General features: G+C 36.6%; 1 protein-coding gene across 1 annotated transcript; it reads right to left on the reverse strand.

The window, feature by feature from the left end:
- Positions 1–16,758: 16,758 nt before the first annotated feature.
- LOC137733289 (zinc finger protein ZAT9) lies at positions 16,759–18,156 on the reverse strand. The gene has a single exon (XM_068472442.2). It carries the CDS (start codon positions 17,957–17,959, stop codon positions 16,997–16,999), a length of 963 nt encoding a protein of 320 aa, XP_068328543.2. The 5' UTR covers positions 17,960–18,156; the 3' UTR covers positions 16,759–16,996.
- Between the last annotated feature and the right edge of the window lie 1,522 nt (positions 18,157–19,678).

The following is a 19,678-nucleotide window of genomic DNA, read 5'->3' on the forward strand; positions in this document are numbered from 1 at the left end:
AAACTTTGAGTATCTTTTTACCTTCTGTTCTAACACTGTGAATTGTTTGTGCTGCTACTGCTTTTCTAGATTAGCAAACTTTTGAAACTTTTATTGTTCATCATGGCCATGTTAGAATTCCTATGTCCCACGTCCGTCAGAAGGCTTGAGAACAAGCCTTTTAAATAATATTACCCTATTCTAACTAACTCTCCTTTAAATAGAATACCTCACTCCAACTAATATCGATGCCTTTTGTATTAAAACCCCACACCTGACAGATTGAGCAAGTGTCCAAGTGGGGACAGTATCGGTGTTGTTGGAGTGGACTCATGACCCATCTACTTGAAATTTAAGAGGCCCTAATATACCGAAAAATTGTATGCTCGGCAGCTGCAATCCTGCAACCTAAATATGAATTCACTTAATATGTTTATGATTAGCATATCATTGGACTTTATGCACACAGATTCTTACATATACACATATACGCATGTATTCATGCACGTGTGTGTACAGATTCTTATGTATACACATGTGCACATGTATTCATGTACGTGTGTGTAGTTTGCGTATGGTGTATATGGGGAAGTAGGATTAAGTACGTATTTTTCATTTTGGTACTATCAATTTTCACACACACACGTTGCACAATGCAGCACGAAGTCACACACACACACACATATAATATGTAGTATGTTATATATTTATTAAAAACTAATAGCTGCAATGTTTCACTCGAAGAGAAGCAACGGTTGGGTAAATACCCAATTTTTCGGCCAACGCGAATATATAAATATATTCTTGAAATATTTAACATCTACATCCCGAGAATTGATTATGGCGGTAAACTTCAATTTTGTTGAAGGGTTTAACTGCCTTTGGTATTATATTGTTGGGCACCAGAACTTGGATTCTTCTCTGCCTCAGTGACCAACTACTGTTTTCGTTTGAAGTTACTTTGACTTATTTTGGATCAGAAAATTACTTGCTATTAAGGCTAATTAGATTGTGTAACAAAGGTAAAAACAAGCTCATTTTATCATTCTTTTCATAGTTGGAAGAGGCCTTAAGTAAGAGGGTTGAATGGGCTGAATTTTCAAGCCCATTAGACCTACGGGTGCACACATACTCTTTTTCCCGCCAAGCTTAGGCTATTGAGTAATATACTAATAATTAAGCTTGGCATATATAACCTGATAAAATAAAAATAAAACTCAATCGAAAGGATGAAAGCACCAAATAAGCAATGGCTTCAACTATGTTCAAGAATTTCATACATGCATGGACAACATATGATGTTTGTTACATTGGACAACATATGATGTTCACCTTATATGTAGTACGGAAAATGTCGGTATGCACATTGGACAACATATGATGTTCACCTTATATGTAGTATGGAAAATGTCGGTATGCACATTGGACAACATATGATGTTTGTTATAGGAACAAAAGGATATACACATCAAAACAAAACATGATATTTGTTATAGGAAAAGTGCGGTATGCACGTTGGAATAACTATTTTTTTTCTCTAGTATGTCCTACTATTGAACAAGAATTGATGCCATAAAAGATCACACTAGAGATAAATGAAGATGAGCACAACGATCGAAGGATCATCTAAGTAGAAGATGACCTTTTCATTGATCAAATTTATAAGAATTTGTTGGGGGGCAAGAGGTACATTGATTCCAATTGGATGAGATGTGCTCTTACACTTGCCTCCTCCTCCTGTTAATAAAAGATAAGATCAATTTAAAACCTCCAATTAATTATTTGCCTCTAAAAATATGTTAAATTTGCAAAATTTTATTCACATTAAATTATTAAATTCAGAAAACTCTGGTGCTTTTTTTGGGGGGTTCTCTATGATCGGAGGTATCCGTGCTTAAGTTTTTCTCCTTCATTAATAATGTAAATTTGAATAATAATCGCTATTTGAAAATTCAGTTACTGAAAATGATTTTGCTATGGTATGTTCACATATATATATATATGTGTGTGTGTGGCGTATCCGTGCCATCTTTTTTCTTTTTTTCATAACTTTTGACACATGTTTTTGTGAGGTCTACTATGTAATTATTTTAACGTTCCAAACTATCTATCTTTTAGATCATTCATAAATTATCTTTGAAAAAATTCGACAAATTTAAGGTGATTAAGACATTCATTTGTAGTGAAGAAAATAAATGAATATTATTCTCTAAAAACAACATAAACTCTTAAATCAACGGTCATATGGTCGCAGATTTTGGTGATATTTTGTAGACCTAAATCATGAGGGAAGATCTTAAATATAGAAGAATTGGATCATTGAACAACATTACAAAATGAACCCATAAAAACACGTGTAAAAAATTATGTAAAAAATGTTGTGTCATAGATCCATTCCATATATAACTCAGAAAATTGCGTGAGCTTGACAGAAAGATAATACGACTCACCGCAAGTGCAGAAACCAAGGCTAAATTACTATCCAGGTCTCTCTGTTGTTTATGTGCGATTAATAGTTCCGTAACCATGTAAAGCACCTTTTCCAGCTGAAGAAAATCATCCGAATTAGAACTTAATTATATACAAATAATGATCCAATGGAAGATACCAAACTGAATTAGGCTTTTTTCTACTTTAATTAACTGTATAAAGAGGAACTAACCTGCGGCAGCAGTTTAGAGACCATTCCTAAATTACCTTCCATCGCAGCCATGGCCGGGGTCATGGCTTCGTATACAGATGCCACATCTGCCTGCAATATACGGAAAGAGAGATTCAAACTCAAGTGTAACAAGCGGATAAACTATCCCGACTAAAAGAGAGAGTTGAACTTATACCTTAGCATCATTGACCAAAGGGATTGTGTTTGAAATTCCTGACAATTTTCTCACCAACCTGCTGATGGATTCTTGATTTTTTTTTTATCCAATTTTCCCCATTCATTCAGTAGGAAAATTTGTGGGTTCAAAATCTGGTACACCTTAATCTCATGCTTGAGCTTTTGCACTTGTATTCTTTTGTCTAGGATGAAGTTTCTCACTTTCAATGTTCTAAGCCACACGCTAAACAATTTATCCTGAAAAATAAAAGACAATTTATTAAGCAAATTTACATAGTGCACCAGTTAACTAGCAGGCCTCATTTACCATGTTACCCCTCAAAAGTGTGTTCCAATAATACTTAGTGTTGGTGTGGCACAAATAGAGCTCGTTACATTTGACTCTCACTTAAACACAAATAAGCACAATATCGGACCCCGTTCATGCCTCGAAAACATGTTGGACGGTATATTTGACGGGAATTTAACGGCGTGAAAAAAGTGGGCAATGACAACATGGTTTAGGGGGTGAACTGGGTCATGGGAACATCATGAGGCAAATTGTAATTTACAACACCGTCAGAGGCAATGTAGTAATTAAGCATTAATGTATAACTTGTACCTGTGAAATTTTCTGTGTAGCAAGCTTAGCAGCCTCACCTCTGGCGTTTGCAAACCTCCACTGCAGCAGCCTATTATGCAAAATCCGAAACCGGTGGAAGTCCTCCTCTTGTATCGGCGGCACTTTCTTCTGCAGCCTAAAATACGTTAAAACCGCACCAACCCCGCCACCACTAGACTTAACCCTAGCTGCCCTTGTCGAAGGCGCTGCCGCTGGGGGGTCCGGTGTCACCTTGCGCGGCAAAGACCGTCCTGGGGACAAAGCCCATGCAGACGGAGACGGCACGGACACTGATATTCTAGGGCGTGGACTTGGACTAGGACTAGTACTCCCTCGCTGCAACTTAGCAAAACTAGTATTTAGACCGAAATTATTAGTACCTTGTTGTCCAATAATGATATCTTCTTGGCCACCTTTCTTTTGCTTGAGTGCGTGTACTTTCTCTTCCTCGTGATTCTTATTGTTTCTTGATTTTACGGTGGATTTCGAGCGCCGGGGGCTGATGAATCTTTGGCTGTTGTTTGGCGTGGTAGTGCATGAACGTGAAACGTTTTGCGGTAGGGTTAGGGTCGGGGTCGAAGAAGTTCCACTTCTGCTTCTGAGAAGTCGAGGGCTGGATTGCTGCTGCTGCCTGCGTGACATGTATGTGTTTTCCATCTCAAGAACTAATTTCTGGGACTAATTTAAGTGATGACTTTGATTAATATTTAAGAAGAGTGGATGTTGAGGGAAGTTGGTCGCACGTTGGGATTCAGCATGCAAAATAGAGTTTAATTAATTCATCAGGTCATGTTGGTCGGTATGTACTCACCAACCTTCAAGAATCATTAAATCTTAATTTTTATATTTTAAACAAAAATTTAAAATTTAAAATACTCGAAATATCGGATAGTACTCTGGAATACATAAGAATGTTCCCACCAACCTTATAGGTTACTCTATCTCATTGGTCAACGCTTCAGAAAAAAAATAAATATATATAACAACTATGCATGATTCTATTTTTACAATGTGATATCCACACTTATTTTTACATTTCACACATTGCTTGTTAATTTTCATCCTTTAATTTTTCTTAAATTTATTCGATCATATGACCAGAAATTAAGAGGATTGTGTGGGAAGTAAAAAAGTATGTGTGAATAGAACGACCCAAAAATAAAAAGTATGCATTATAATGAACTTTGCACAAAATTGTAAAACCGACTAAAAACCGTGAGTGTTAACATAATTTTTAGGAAAAACGCAAATTTTTTATTTTCACCAAATATTTTTCGTATAAGTTAAGGAAAATTTTATAAGGCACTTGGAATTGGGTTTACCATTTATTGAGCCTCAAATGTATATTTAATAGAATATTTAAGACGAAAACTAAACAATAAGTGGAATAAATAATAGCGAGGCCCAAAACATTGCCAAAATAAGGTACACTCATTTTGGAAGGGCAGGGGTGATAAGCACATTCTCGAGACGTTACCAAACACGCAAGACCCTTACTTCGTCAATGGCGTTAAACATGCTCATGACTGTGGAAAGTTCGCGGCGGTGTGCTGAAGTAGAAGGCAAAGTAAGCACCGAAGCGGATATGTGGTGGGTAACGTGGGTTCTGTTGTCACATCCCAACCCTGGGGGGACCACTTCCCAGGCCCGCTCCACCACCGTAGCATGATATTGTCCGCTTTGGGCCCCGACCACGCCCTCACGATTTTGTTTCTAGGAACTCACACTAGAACTTCCCAATGGGTCACCCATCTTGGGAGTGCTCTCGTGCGCTACTCGCTTAACTTCTGAGTTCCCATGGAACCCGAAGCCAGTGAGCTCCCAAAATGCCTCGTGCTAGGTAGGGATAGGAATATACATAAAAGGATCACTCCCCTGGGCGATGTGGGATGTCACAATCCACCCCCCTTAGGGGCCCGACGTCCTTGTCGACACACCACGACCAGGGTTAGGCTCTGATACCTTCCGGGCTCGCTCCACCACCGTAGCACAATATTGTCCGCTTTGGGCCCCAACCACGCCCTCACGGTTTTGTTTCTGGGAACTCACACGAGAACTTCCCAATGGGTCACCCATCATGGGAGTGCCCTCGTGCGCTACTCGCTTAACTTTGGAGTTCCCATGGAACCCGAAGCCAGCGAGCTCCCAAAAGGCCTCATGCTAGGTAGGGATGAGAATATACATATAAGGATCACTCCCCTGGACGATTTGGGATGTCACATTTGTGCACGTAAAACAAAGCAGGCTCCGCTCACAAAAAATGAGGTAGGCACCGTTCACAAAAGACAAGGCAGAAAAAAGTTGTGCACAAATGAGGTGGGCGACATGTGGAAAATGAGGCATGCTCAGAGCACTGGTCAACCATGGTTGGCCGGACGAAGCATTGGTACTGGGGTGAGGCATTTATAAATCGCTATCAACCACGATAGAATTCACACTAAAGTCGTCACCTTTAACATTGTAACTTCTTCATTTAAAAAAAAAAAGTTTATCAGCCGCTCCACGGCAAAGAAATCTTTTTTTTAGTGCGCCAAGCACTAAATCACACCGAACTTAGAATGTTATTTTTATGGTCCACTGCTATTCACACGCTCCTAAACTCTAAACCATCAATTTTATTTATTTTATGTTTTTTTTAATTTTTGTTAAAATTTTTCTTTTTTCGCTTACCATAATACCAAACTATCATCTTCATATTTTACAAAATGTACTTTTAGTGAATTTTTTTTAACAATCCATGTGAGAACACTCAAAAACAAGAATATAAATATAAATCTAAAGGTATTTGATTCTAAATAAAGTAACATAGGAAGAAAAAAAAAATTGATGGGAAAAGAAAAAAGTACAAAATAAATCAATAAAATATAAAATGATACAATCGGTACTTTGCTACCGCTTTTTAATGGATTATATCGGTACCGTAGTACTGACTATTCTGTACAACAATCACTAGCTTCTTACCGATCCTCCCCTTTTAAAATAAATTTTTTTTTTATTAATTTTTCTTTTATTGCTTTTACCATTATAACAAACTACCACAATCATGTTCTTCAAAATATACTTTTATCTACAAAATATATTATATTCATATTTAAACACTTGAAACCAATGATTTAAAATATAAATTTAAAGATATTTCAATTTAATAATGGTTACTCAAATAAGTAACGTATGAAGAAAAAACAAAAAAGCCAAATAAATAGATAAATTGGAATAGGAAAGATCTTTACCACGCTATTAATCCTCACCCAGTTGTCCGGGGCGACATCTGGTGGTGGTGAGCATCAACTACCGGCTTGTCATTTCCGTCTTACATGAATTCTCAAAATCTCACGGTGCGGCAGAGGTGAAAGCAAATGGATATTATGATGAACTTTGGACAAAATTGTAAAACCAACGAAAAACTGTAGAGTTAACACACATGCTTTTTCTGGGAAAAATTAAAATTATTTATTTTCACAAAATATTTAGCTATAGCATTAAAGGACACTTTATAAGACACTTGGAATTGGTTTTAACGTTTATGGGGTCTCAAATGTATTTTTAATATAATATTTAAATCGAAAACTAAACAATAAGTGGAATAAATAATAACGATGCCCAAAAACGTTGCCAAAATAGTGTTTCAAACTCGAGAATATTAACGAAAAGTCTTACATGAATTCTCATAACCTCGTGGTGAAGAGGAGATGAAAAGCAAATGGATTTTATAACAAACTTTGTACAAAATTGTAAAACCAACTAAAAATCATGAGTGTACATGAAAATGTTCAATTATAAACTTAAATTTGTGATTATGAATTTAACGGTATTTGTTTTGAATTTCATATTTAATGGAAGCAGATCCACATGAATCGTTCAAATATAAGCATATTGAGATGAAGATCCATCGAATCTACATTTTTTATCAGCGAGATTAAATATGATCACGTATTGTGATATGAGTAAATGTCACACGAAAAGGTAACTTCGCGTACTCCAACTGAGGGAAGAAATTCACCAAGAATCTTCAACCTCGTAGTTAAGTTTGCCACTTAATTACAAATTTATAAGCATCCTACGGGTAATTTAACCACTAAGCTGTCATATGTTTCAGGAATACAAACTTGGCAATTTACGATCGAGTTCCTTTTTGGTTTGGTCAAATTCTACAACGAAGTTCATGACGTTTTGATTCAATGAATGTACACCAATTTACATTGAAACTCCAACAATTAATCTCTACTGTAGTATCTACATTAAGGGGGTAGAGAAGTGAGCTAAGTGGGCTAGCATGTGGTTCAAATTCATCTTTGGAAAGAATCAAACCTAAAACCTCTCACTTATAAGTGAAGAAGAATACCACTAGGAATCCATTTTCTGAAAGAGCCTGGCTTTCGTGCTTTCGTGGGTCTCCGAGATCCTTTCAATGATCTATGTTGTTTTGAAGGATATCTATATGATCTGATCAATTGCGTAAAGCTTGTAGTAGTAACGGAACATGGGTTGTACATAGAAAATACAGTTCTTTTCTATTATATTAGCATTTTCATTAGTATTATATTAGCATCTACTAAAATTTAACCATAGTCAATATTTTATTATCACACGAAATCCCTAACAAATAAAGAACAACTTACAAACATCCACTGGGACGGTAATGTGGTGGCATCACAAGCCAAACAAAATGTCATGTGTTAACTAGAGAAACAGATAAAAATGGAGTAGGATTTTCTCTCCTCCAAATTCTCCTTTCCTTATGTTCCCTCTTATTTGAGTGGTCGCGATTAAGTCACATCAACATGTTGTGTTGACTTGTTTATAAAGAGAAAACGAAGAAGAAAGTGAGAGAGAAGAGGAGGACAAGGAATGAAATTTGAAGGGAAGAGAATCATAAGATAAAACTAACATGGAACATCCAAGTGAGCTAAAGCTTCTCTGTCAAGTTTCGACTAACCTCTCCGCAGCAAAACAGGCTTTCTGATTGGGATGCTTGTCAAATAACATGGAACATCCAAGTGAGCTAAAGCTTCTCTATCAAGTTTCGACTAACCTCTCCGCAGCAAAACAGAGATTCTGATTGGGATGCTTGTCATCTTCCAACCCACTTTTATCAAGCAAACATGATTTTGTTTCGTCTGGTAATGCTGGTGAAGAAGAAGAAGAATGAAACAAGCATAATGGCGGAGGCGATGGAGTCTTACAATGGCGGAGTGTCAACTGTCTATCTACTATTAGAGTAAATGTTGAAATATAGAGAATAATCTAAATGATAACCTTGAGGTATGATTTGAATCGTTTCCTTAAAATGTTATTTGCCCCCACTCAAATAAGTTTGCTAAAGGGTTCTTGGCAAATCACTTACAGGATATAACAAAGTATGGAATACTCGATTAGCAAAACCGAATTATTCCCTTAGAAATAACTAGAAATAAGTTGTATGAATGTAATGGAGAGAGAAGAGAGTAAGGAATGTAGAAACAAATTTCTGAAAATTGTGTGTGAAACATTATGCCACAAAAGGTATTTATAGGCATTAAAACATCCGTTCATCGAGTCCCTTCATTTTAGTTGAAGATATACAATTACAACCTTTCGTAATAGTGTTAACCTAAAAAACATGTTTTCTATATAGAATTTCCAGAAAATAAATATTGAGTAATTACATATTTTTAATTCTACTCAAACAATTGAATAAGCATCATGTCTTTTAACCAAAAGTTGCACTTCGACCAAAAGGTACAAGGTTGAATTAAATCCAACCTTTGGGTGCTATCAATTTTCGCGCACAGATGTTGCACAAGGCAACACGAAGTCACACACACACACACACACTTAAAAACTAATAGCTGCAATGCTTCACTCGAAGAGAAGCAACAGTTGGGCAAAATACCCAATTTTTCAGCCAACGCGAATATATAAATATATTCTTGAAATATTTAACATCTACATCCCGAGAACTGATTATGGCGATAAACTTCCATTTTGTTGAAGGGTTTAGCTGCCTTTGGTATTATATTGTTGGGCACCAGAACTTGGATTCTTCTCTGCCTCAGTGACCAACTACTGTTTTCGTTTGAAGTTACTTTGACTTATTTTGGATCAGAAAATTACTTGCTATTAAGGCTAATTAGATTATGTAACAATGGTAAAAACAAGCTTGTTTTATCGTTCTTTTCAAAGTTAGAAGAGGTCTTAAGTGAGAGGATTGAATGGGCTGAATTTTCAAGTTAGGCCTACGGGTACACACATACTCTTTTTCCCGCCAAGCTTAGGCTATTGAATAATAATTAAGCATGGCATAAATAACCTGATAAAATACAAATAAAACTCAATCCAAAGGATGAAAGTACCAAATTAGCAATGGGTTCAACTATGTTCAAGATTTTCATACATGCATGGACCAAGATCACCTTATATGTAGTAGGGAAAATGTCGGTATGCACACTGGACAACATATGATATTTGTTACAAGAACAAAAGGATATACACATCAGAACAAAACGTGATGTTTGTTATAGGAAAAGTGCGGTATGCACGTTGGGATAACTATTTTTTTTCTCTAGTATGTCCTACTATTGAACAAGAATTGATGCCATAAAAGATCACACTGGAGGTAAATGAAGATGAGCACAACAATCGAACGATCGTCTAAGTAGAAGATGACCATTTCATTGATCAAATTTATCATATTTTTTGGGGGGCAAGAAGTACATTGATTCCAATTGGATGAGATGTGCTCTTACACTTGCCTCCTCCTCCTGTTAATAAAACATAAGATCAATTTACAATTTCCAATTAATTATTTGCCTCTAAAAATATGTTTAATTTGCAAAATTTTATTGACATTAAATTATTAAATTCAGAAAAACTCTGGTGCTTTTTTGGGGGGTTGTCTACGATTGGAGGTATCCGTGCTTAAGTTTTTCTCCTTGATTAATAATGTAAATTTGAATAATAATCCCTATTTGGAAATTCAGTTACTGAAAATGATTTTGCTACGGTATGTTCACATATATATATACAGTGGCAAAGCTACAGAGGAGCAAGGAGGGGCAAACGCCCCTCCTCTCGTCGGAAATGAAGCCCAGGAGTGAGTAGCTGCCCCTCTGGTCTGTCGGAAAATTTGCAGGTGAGGGTTATGTTTTTTGCTGCTGCTGCTGCTGCATGCGGTGGCTCTTTCTTTTTTCTTTTTTTTCTGAAAAGTTTAGGCCCAAAACGAAAGGAAGGACGACGTCGTTTGATTTAATGAAAAAAACTATAAAATACAATATGGGGACCACCCACTAACGCCAGCGTGGTTTTTTCAATGAAAAAAAAATATATAATACAATATGGGAACCACTAGGCCCCATTAATCCTTCATTCTCCCAGTCCCAAATTGTAACATCTCACATCGTCCAGGGAAGTGATCCTTATATGTATATTCACATCCCTACCTAGCACGAGGCCTTTTGTGAGCTCACTGGTTTCAGGTTCCGTAGGAACTCCGAAGTTAAGCGAGAAGGGGGCTAGAGCAATGGGTGACCCACTGGGAAGTTGCTCGTGAGTTCCCAAAAACAAAAGCGTGAGGGAATGGTAAGCTCAAAGCGGACAATATCGTGCTACGGTGGTGGAGCGGGCCCAAGAAGTGATCCACCCCGGGTCAGGATGTGACACAAATTCCCAATCCCCTCACCCAAATCAGTTATTCTGCCTAAATTACCCCCTTCCTTTACAGCCTTCAAGTCAAGCCTTAGCAAGCAACTTCCAATTCCAAACCAAGTCAGCAGCTTCTGCTTCAAAGCCGGATTTTAAAGCCAATTTTTAAGTTAAATTTCTAGTTTTTTTTAATTTAAATTCCTAATTGATAATTTAATATGAAGTGTGCTTAATTGATATGGAATTATAGCTTATGGTATTGATCATTAATTATTGATATGAATTATATGATTATTGGTGAATGAAATGGTTTATTATTGATGAATTGAATTAATGATCATTGAATAGCTTATATGATTATAAAATAATTTATGTGATTATTGATATTGATTAATTAAGTTGTTAGTTGAATTAGTTATTAGTCATACAGTAGACTGTACCATAAAATTAAGAGTCTAAGTTTTTTTAATTTTTTTCCCATTATAAAGTTACGTAATGGAACAAAACTATAAGAAACAGTGTTATGAATATTTTAAAACACCTGCGTAGCAAAATGGAAATCCATTGTTAAGTGATAGCTTGGTTTTTCACATTGAAAGAGATGTTTTTGCTTTTATTAATAATGAACCTATTATGCCATGCTTTTATGACTTGAAAACTTGTCCACATAATTGTAACTATATTTCTTTGTATTGATACATTATAAATGACATTGATTTTGTCTAACATGTAAAAGGATTTGGTTGTCTATCTTTTTTTTATTAACGCTTTTAAATTTTGCCCCTCCCCTCATTTATACCTGGCGTCACCACTATATATATATACATGTGGCGCATCCGTGCCATCTTTTTTTTTTTCACATAACTTTTGACACGTGTTTTTGTCAGACCCACTATGTAATTATTTTAACGTTTTGAACTGTCTATCTTTTAGATCATTCATAAATTATCTTTGCAAAAATTCGAAAAATTTAAGACGATTAAGACATTTATTTGTAGTGAAGAAAATAAATGAATATTATTCTCTAAAAACATCCTAAACTCTTAAATCAACGGTCATATGGTCACAGATTGTGGTGATATTTTGTAGACATGAATCATGAGGGGAGATCTTAAAGATAGACGAATCGGATCATTGAAAAAAACATTACAAAATGGACCCATAAAAACATATGTAAAAAATGATGTAAAAAAAGTTGTGTCATCAATCCATTCCATATATAACTCAGAAAATTGCGTGAGCTTGACAGAAAGATAAACGACTCACCGCAAGTGCAGAAACCAAGGCTAAATTACTCTCCAAGTCTCTCTGTTGGTTCTGTTCAATTAATAGCTCCATAACCATGTAAAGCACCTTTTCCAGCTGAAGAAAATCATTCAAATTACAACTTAATTATATATAAATAATGATCCAATGGAAGATATCAAACTAAATTAGGCTTTTTTCTACTTTAATTAACTGTATAAAGAGGAACTAACCTGCGGCAGCAGTTTAGAGACCATTCCTAAATTACCTTCCATCACAGCCATGGCCGCGGTCATGGTTTCGTATACAGATGCCACATCTGCCTGCGATATACAGAAAGAGAGATTCAAAGTTAAGTGTAACAGGCGGACGAACTATCCTGACTAAAAGAGAGAGTTGAACTTATACCTTAGCATCATTGACCAAAGGGATTGTGTTTGAAATTCCTGACAATTTTTTCACCAACCTGCTGATGGATTCTTGATTTTTTTTTTTTTATCCAATTTTCCCCATTCATTCAGTAGGAAAATTTGTGGGTTCAAAATCTGGTACACCTTAATCTCATGCTTGAGCTTTTGCACTTGTATTCTTTTGTCTAGGATGAAGTTTCTCACTTTCAATGTTCTAAGCCACACACTAAACAATTTATCCTGTAAAATAAAAGACAATTTATTAAGCAAATTTACATAGTGCACCAGTTAACTAGTAGGCCTCATTTACTATATTACCCCTCAAAAGTGTGTTCGAATAATACTTAAGTGTTGGTGTGGCACAAACAGAGCTCGTTACATTTGACTCTCACTTGAACACAAATAAGCACAATAGCGGACTCCATTCATGCCTCGAAAACATGTTGGACGGTATATTTGACGGGAATTTAACGGCGTGAAAAAAGTGGGCAACGACAACATGGTTTAGGGGGTGAACTGGGTCATGGGAACATCATGAGGCAAATTGTAATTTACAACACCGTCAGAGGCAATGTAGCAATTAAGCATTAATGTATAACTAGTACCTGTGAAAGTTTCTGTGTAGCAAGCTTAGCAGCCTCAGCTCTGGAGTTTGCAAACCTCCACTGCAGCAGCCTATTATGCAAAATCCGAAACCGTTGGAAGTCCTCCTCTTGTATCGGCGGCACTTTCTTCTGCAGCCTAAAATACTTTAAAACCCCACCAACCCCGCCACCACTAGACTTAACCCTAGCTGCCCTTGCCGAAGGCGTTGCCGCTGGGGGATCCGGTGTCACCTTGCGCGGCAAAGACCGTCCCGGGGACGAAGCCCATCCAGACGGAGACGGCGGAGGTGTGCACTGATATTCTAGGGCGTGGACTTGGACTAGGACTAGTACTCCCTCGCTGCAACTTAGCAAAACTCGTATTTAGACCTAAATTATTAGTACCTTGTTGTCCAGTGATATCTTCTTGGCCACCTTTGTGGTGAAGAGGAGATGAAAAGCAAATGGATTTTATAACTTTGTACAAAATTGTAAAACCAACTAAAAATCATGAGTGTACATGAAAATGTTTAAACTTAAATTTGTGAGTACGAATTTACAAGGGATTTGTTTTGAATTTCATATTTAATGGAAGCAGATCCACATGAATCGTTCAAATATAAGCATATTGAGATGAAGATCCACGGAATCTACATTTTTTTATCAGCGAGATTGAATCTGATCACATATTGTGATATGAGTAAATGTCACACAAAAAAGTAACGTTGCGTACTCCAACTGAAGGAAGAAATTCACCAAGAATCTTCAACCTCGTAGTTAAGTTTGCCACTTAATTACAAATTTACAAGCATCCTATGGGTAATTTAACCACTAAGCTGTCATCTGTTTCAGGAATACAAACTAAGCAATTTATGATCGAGTTCCTTTTTTGTTTGGTCAAATTCTACAACGAAGTTCATGACGTTTTGATTCAATGAATGTACACCAATTTACATTGAAACTCCAACAATTAATCTCTATTGTAGTATCTACATTAAGGGGGGTAGAGAAGTGAGCTAAGTTTCACAATGGGCTAGCATGTGGTTCAAATTCGTCTTTGGCGAGAATCAAACCCAAAACCTTTCACTTACAAGGAAAGAATAATACCATTAGGAATCCATTTTCTGAAAGAGCCTGGCTTTCGTGCTTTGGTGGGTCTCCAAGACCCTTTCAATGACCTATGTTGTGTTGAAGGATATCTATATGATCTGATCGATTGCGTAAAGCCCACAGTAGCAACGAAATAGGAGAAAGTATACACAAAAGATAGTTCTTTTCTATTATATTAGCATTTTCATTTGTAGTAGATTAGCATCTACTAAAATTTAACCATAGTCAATATTTTATTATCATACGAAATCCCTAACAAATAGAGAACAACTTACATACATCCTCCGGGACGCTAATGTGGTGGCATCACAGACCAAACAAAATGTCATGTGTTAACTAGAGAAACAGATAAAAATGAAGTAAGATTCTCTCTTCTCCAAATTCTCGTTTTCTTTTGTTCCTTCTTATTTAAGTGGTCACAATTAAATCACATCAACATGTTGTGTTGGCTTATTTATAAAGAGAAAAAGAAGAGGAAAGTAAGAGAAGAGAGGAGAGCAAGATAGGAAATTTAGAGGAGGGAGAATTCTAAGATGAAAATAATGTGGAACATCCAAGTGAGCAAAAGCTTCTATGTCAAGTTTCAACTAACCTCTCCGCAGCAAAACAGGTTTTCTGATTGGGATGCTTGGCATCTTCCAACCCACTTTTATCAAGCAAACATGTGTGATTGGGATGCTTGTCATCTTCCAACCCACTTTTTTGTGTGACCCCTTGCTTCTTTGAGTAGAATGGTTAATTGACATTTCGCTTCCTTTAACTTGTATTTTTGTGAATTAAAAGTTATGATTAATTACTGTATTTGATATGACAGTTTCAATTTTTGGCCAGGACATTCTTGTGAGGATGATAATTAACGGCCAGGATTTTTCTCTACTTTATCCTATTTTTAATTCGAGAATGACTTATATGTAATAAGTTCACAGTCACAGTAGTATACGTCTGTTCTATTAAATCAATAATATATGTACATTTTTCAATACATAACATTGTATTATTAAATCTAAACGCCTAACTTGTTTTTATGTAAATTGTTCTCCTCTAATTTGTACATCCGTCTTTATAATTCTTTTAAATCATAAAAAACACAAAAATGTATATAAAACAACATAAATATATAATAACAATGAGATTTGAGATTCTAAAGATTCAAAACTAGGAATGTTTATAAGAGTAAACGAGTTAAGAATGGGAGGAACAACACGGATAATGTTCTAGCACATTAGAGACAACAAGACCTAATTTGACAAAAGTTAAAAATAAAAAATGCCATCTCTATTTTAATGTGGCATAAGGTGTTGGGTTAGGCCATGCAGGGAGTGGAACCCTCGAGTTGAGTTGTCGTTGAGTTTAGAATTATGAATAGGTTGTCAATGCTTAACCAAAGGAAGCTAAAGATCACGTCACGTCATCATGCCCCTTGTGCCTTAGGTTATGACCCCGTACTAACTTAAATTCCGCTAGTAGACACAACATTTATCAATTGAAGTAGAAGTGACACCTTAAGTTAACTCTTGCAACTAATTTTTTATACATATTGATTTAACCGACTTAACTACACTCGAGACCGTATAAAACCCTTGTATAATTAAATGCAAAATGGCATTATTTGACTGGTTATGTCATCCTTTTCACCTCAGAAAATCACCACATTACACCAGAAATAAAAGAAGAATCCAGAAGAAGATAAGAAGGGAGAGAGAGAGAGAGAGAGAGAGAGAGAGAGAGAGAGAGAGAGAGAGAGAGGTTCAGCTGCATGAGTGGGCTCTTTCTCTCTCTTGACTTGGTCACCGACTGTGCTAACTATGAAGGAGGAGATGACAGGTAGAAGCTTAATCATTTTACATTCAAAAAATAAAGCACAAACTTTTTTTGCGTTTTTGGACTTTAATTCTCTCTCCAAACTTATATTTTTGTCCACATATTATTCAAAATTTTAATTAATTTGTTTTCCTAAAGAGAAAAATGAGGGAAACAGTTTCGATAAGTCAAAAACAAGTGGCTGCACAAGCAAAAACAAGGGCAGCTTCGTGTAACTTCTTAATTTTTTTGGAATGAGTATCTTTTTTGAATTCTCAAATTGTATCTGTTTATCGTATATCATGTGGTTAATTTTCGTTAAATACTGTTTATGTTTAATTTTAAATAAAAATATTTAAAATGACTTATGATTTCAAGATATACGATTAACAGACACGATATGAGAATTTCGATAATCCTCACAAAGAAAATCCGAAAATCGAGTTTAGCGATTTTGACCCTCATAATTTAGCTTAAGAGAGCCAAGGTCGAGTTTAACTTCTAATGACGAGAAGCTATACTGATATTCGTTCCATGCAATACGAAGTGTAAACTATTAAATATTCAAAATAAAAAAAGAAATAAACTCCATTAAAATATCCAAAAAAAACCACTGTATAACATCCTCAACAGAGAAATGAGAAATTTCTAGTTCATGTTCATCAGTATATACGCAGAAAGAAAACTATGTTTGGAAAAAAAAAAACAGGATGAACACTTTTTAACTTTTACCTCTCCAACTTGTCAATGATCAAGGATTTCGATTTTCAAATAAGCACTTGTAGTTCAAAAGCACTTTTTTACTGCATTAATCGAAAACTGTTGAGAATTCAACCTGGCTAACCTCTTCTTCTTCCTCCTCTGGTGCAGGGAGATTGAGGTCAATGACCAAATTGTCCACAAAATTAGTAGAAGACGCTGGCAAATTCATATTCCTAGTAGGGGCATTGATGGTCAAATTGTTGTAGTAGTGTACCTTTTTGTGCCCACCAAGTGCTTGACCAGAATCAAACTGTTTGAAACAAACAGAGCACTCAAATATCCTGTGATTCTCCACCACCGCCAAATTACCATTCTGCCCATCATCTTCCTCAAAATCTTCATCTTCTTCCTCTTCATAGTCATCAAACACCTGGGTTTTAAGGATTTTCTTGTGACTCGCTCTGTGCCCTCCGAGCGCTTGATAAGATCGAAACACTTTGTTACAAGTCTCGCACTTGTACTTCCCCCGAGTCCGAACCCGAATATGTGACCGAAAACCAGAACCGCCGCGGTCGTCCGACTCATCCTCTTCCTCCTCATCCGCGGACTCATCCACCCCATTTTTTACTTTTACTTTTTCCCATTTATCCCATTTATCCATCGAGAGCATGATAAGACACCTAGCCACATCTTCAGTTGAAAAAGCATCGGTAACAGAACTCACCTGCTCTGCCTCGAACGGCAGTGTCAGCGACGATTTCCCAATCACTTTGCGGCGCCGCTTGGATCTTCTATGAGTTGGGTTTCGCGGGTGGGACTCGCTGTCGCTGTCTCCGCCATCGTGGACCACGGCTGAATCCAGAGAAGAATGCATGCCCCTGTTCGAAGTCGAAAATGGAGGGGACGACGACTCGGGCGAGTCACTGAGTTGGTGATGCTGCTGCTGCGGCGGCGACTGCGGCTTTGGTGGGAGAGGAAGCTTGGCGAGGTGGGATCTCATGTGACCCCCCATCGCTTTTCCATTGGAGAACCGCTTGTTGCAGATCTTGCAGATTCTCTGCTTCTCCATGGAAGATGAAGAGCACCAAATCTCTGTTTTCTCTCTCTCTCTCTCTCTCTAAAAACTGTGTGTTTGATGTGAGGAGAGAGAGAGGGGAGAGTGTGAAACTGAATAGGGCACTTAATATGGTGAGTAGGTGACAAGCATTTCCTTACGCAAAAGGAACAAAACCGGAAATATATGTCCTTCGGAGGCCGTGGCCACTGGCCATATGGGACATGATACTTTGTATTTTTTGGTTAGTGCTCGAGCGCTCCTGTTATATATATTTTCGGTTTTATTTTTTTGGTATATGGTGCAATTATGATAGTATCTGATGTAAATCCCAACTCATTAAGCAGTAAATTCAAATGCATTATCAAAAGAAAAAATAAAAGATCATTTTTTCTGAAGGTGGTTTGTTTTTTCATATGTTTTTGCTCCTTTTTGGGTGGGAATGTGCCTTTATTTTAGTGCTTACTTTCTGGTCAAATTATCTTCCAATGTGGATTACTTGCCTTTTATTCATAAATGATGAAATATGAAGTTTTATCTTGATTATAAGTGATCTTTAGGTTTCAAAATTATCCAAATGTGACTTTAGGTGACTGGTCATCAGTTATAAATAAAATCAAATGGCACAAAACAACTTTCCTAATTTGAAGGATATACTTATAATGATAGCTTTGACAAACGATAGTAGTCGTAGGTTAAATTGTTGGAGAAGAAGATTGGTGGAGATCAAATCCACACTAAAGTGCATATGCATCGTTACTTTATGACACTGCGACAAAGAGACATTTGCTACATGTTACTAACTATTATGTGGATGTTTCTAAGCACATCCAAGTTTTACACATCAATCACAATATGCCGTGTCAGTTGTAACGTGCCGCGTAGACTGCATAATTATACGTCAATACCTGAATTTAAGTGACACGTAAACGGCATTTATAAGCACGTCCAAATTTTATACATCAATCACGGTAGGGCGTGTTAGAATATTACCAGTAATTTGTGTAAAATAATTCTATAAATGTTGGAATCTGAATCTTGGTAATCTGGAATTATGCAAAACAACAGCTGTAAATTGGATTTAATCTCTGATTAATTTGCATGGATTGGAAACAGTCTTCGAGAAATGAAGCTAATTTGGATTCCTTAAATTACGAGGTGGAGTTTAAGTTGGACTAAATCACGACAGGAGTTGGGTTGGGCTGTCTTGCTACGATATGGGGCCGTGCGACTCGAAAAGCGTGTTGTGCTAAGCAAGTTAGACTCTAATTCGGGTCCAGGTGCGATGCAAATAAAGCCTCATATATGATAACGAGTCATGTTGGGATTTACATTTACCCATTAGTGTAAATGTCCTGTCTGTGTCAACGCACGACCCAGAGCAATGTGCATCATGATCAAGATTCTAAAAGGCCTTTACATGTAGTTTTTCTTGAAAAGATACGTACGTCTCTTGTTTCTTACTTTCTTTTTTCTCATATGAGAACCGGAGCTCATCGAGAGTTTCAGTGTATCTGCAACAATTTAAAAGGTCGACCTCAAATCAATAAAGCTCCTCACTTCACGAGGATCGGAGACGAACGTCTATCGTATGCAACCTTATCTTGCTTTACAAAAATGTTGTTTTTAGGACACGAACGCGTGATCTTCTAGTAAAAAATGAACAATTTTTTTGTTGCGCCAAAGTTGACCCTTTCCAATAGTTTTAAGCGGAAAATCAGCACACTCTTGTCG

The sequence above is a fragment of the Pyrus communis genome, chromosome 7 (assembly GCF_041283825.1).
Source record: "Pyrus communis isolate YQ-2024b chromosome 7, ASM4128382v1, whole genome shotgun sequence".
Lineage (NCBI taxonomy): Eukaryota > Viridiplantae > Streptophyta > Magnoliopsida > Rosales > Rosaceae > Pyrus > Pyrus communis.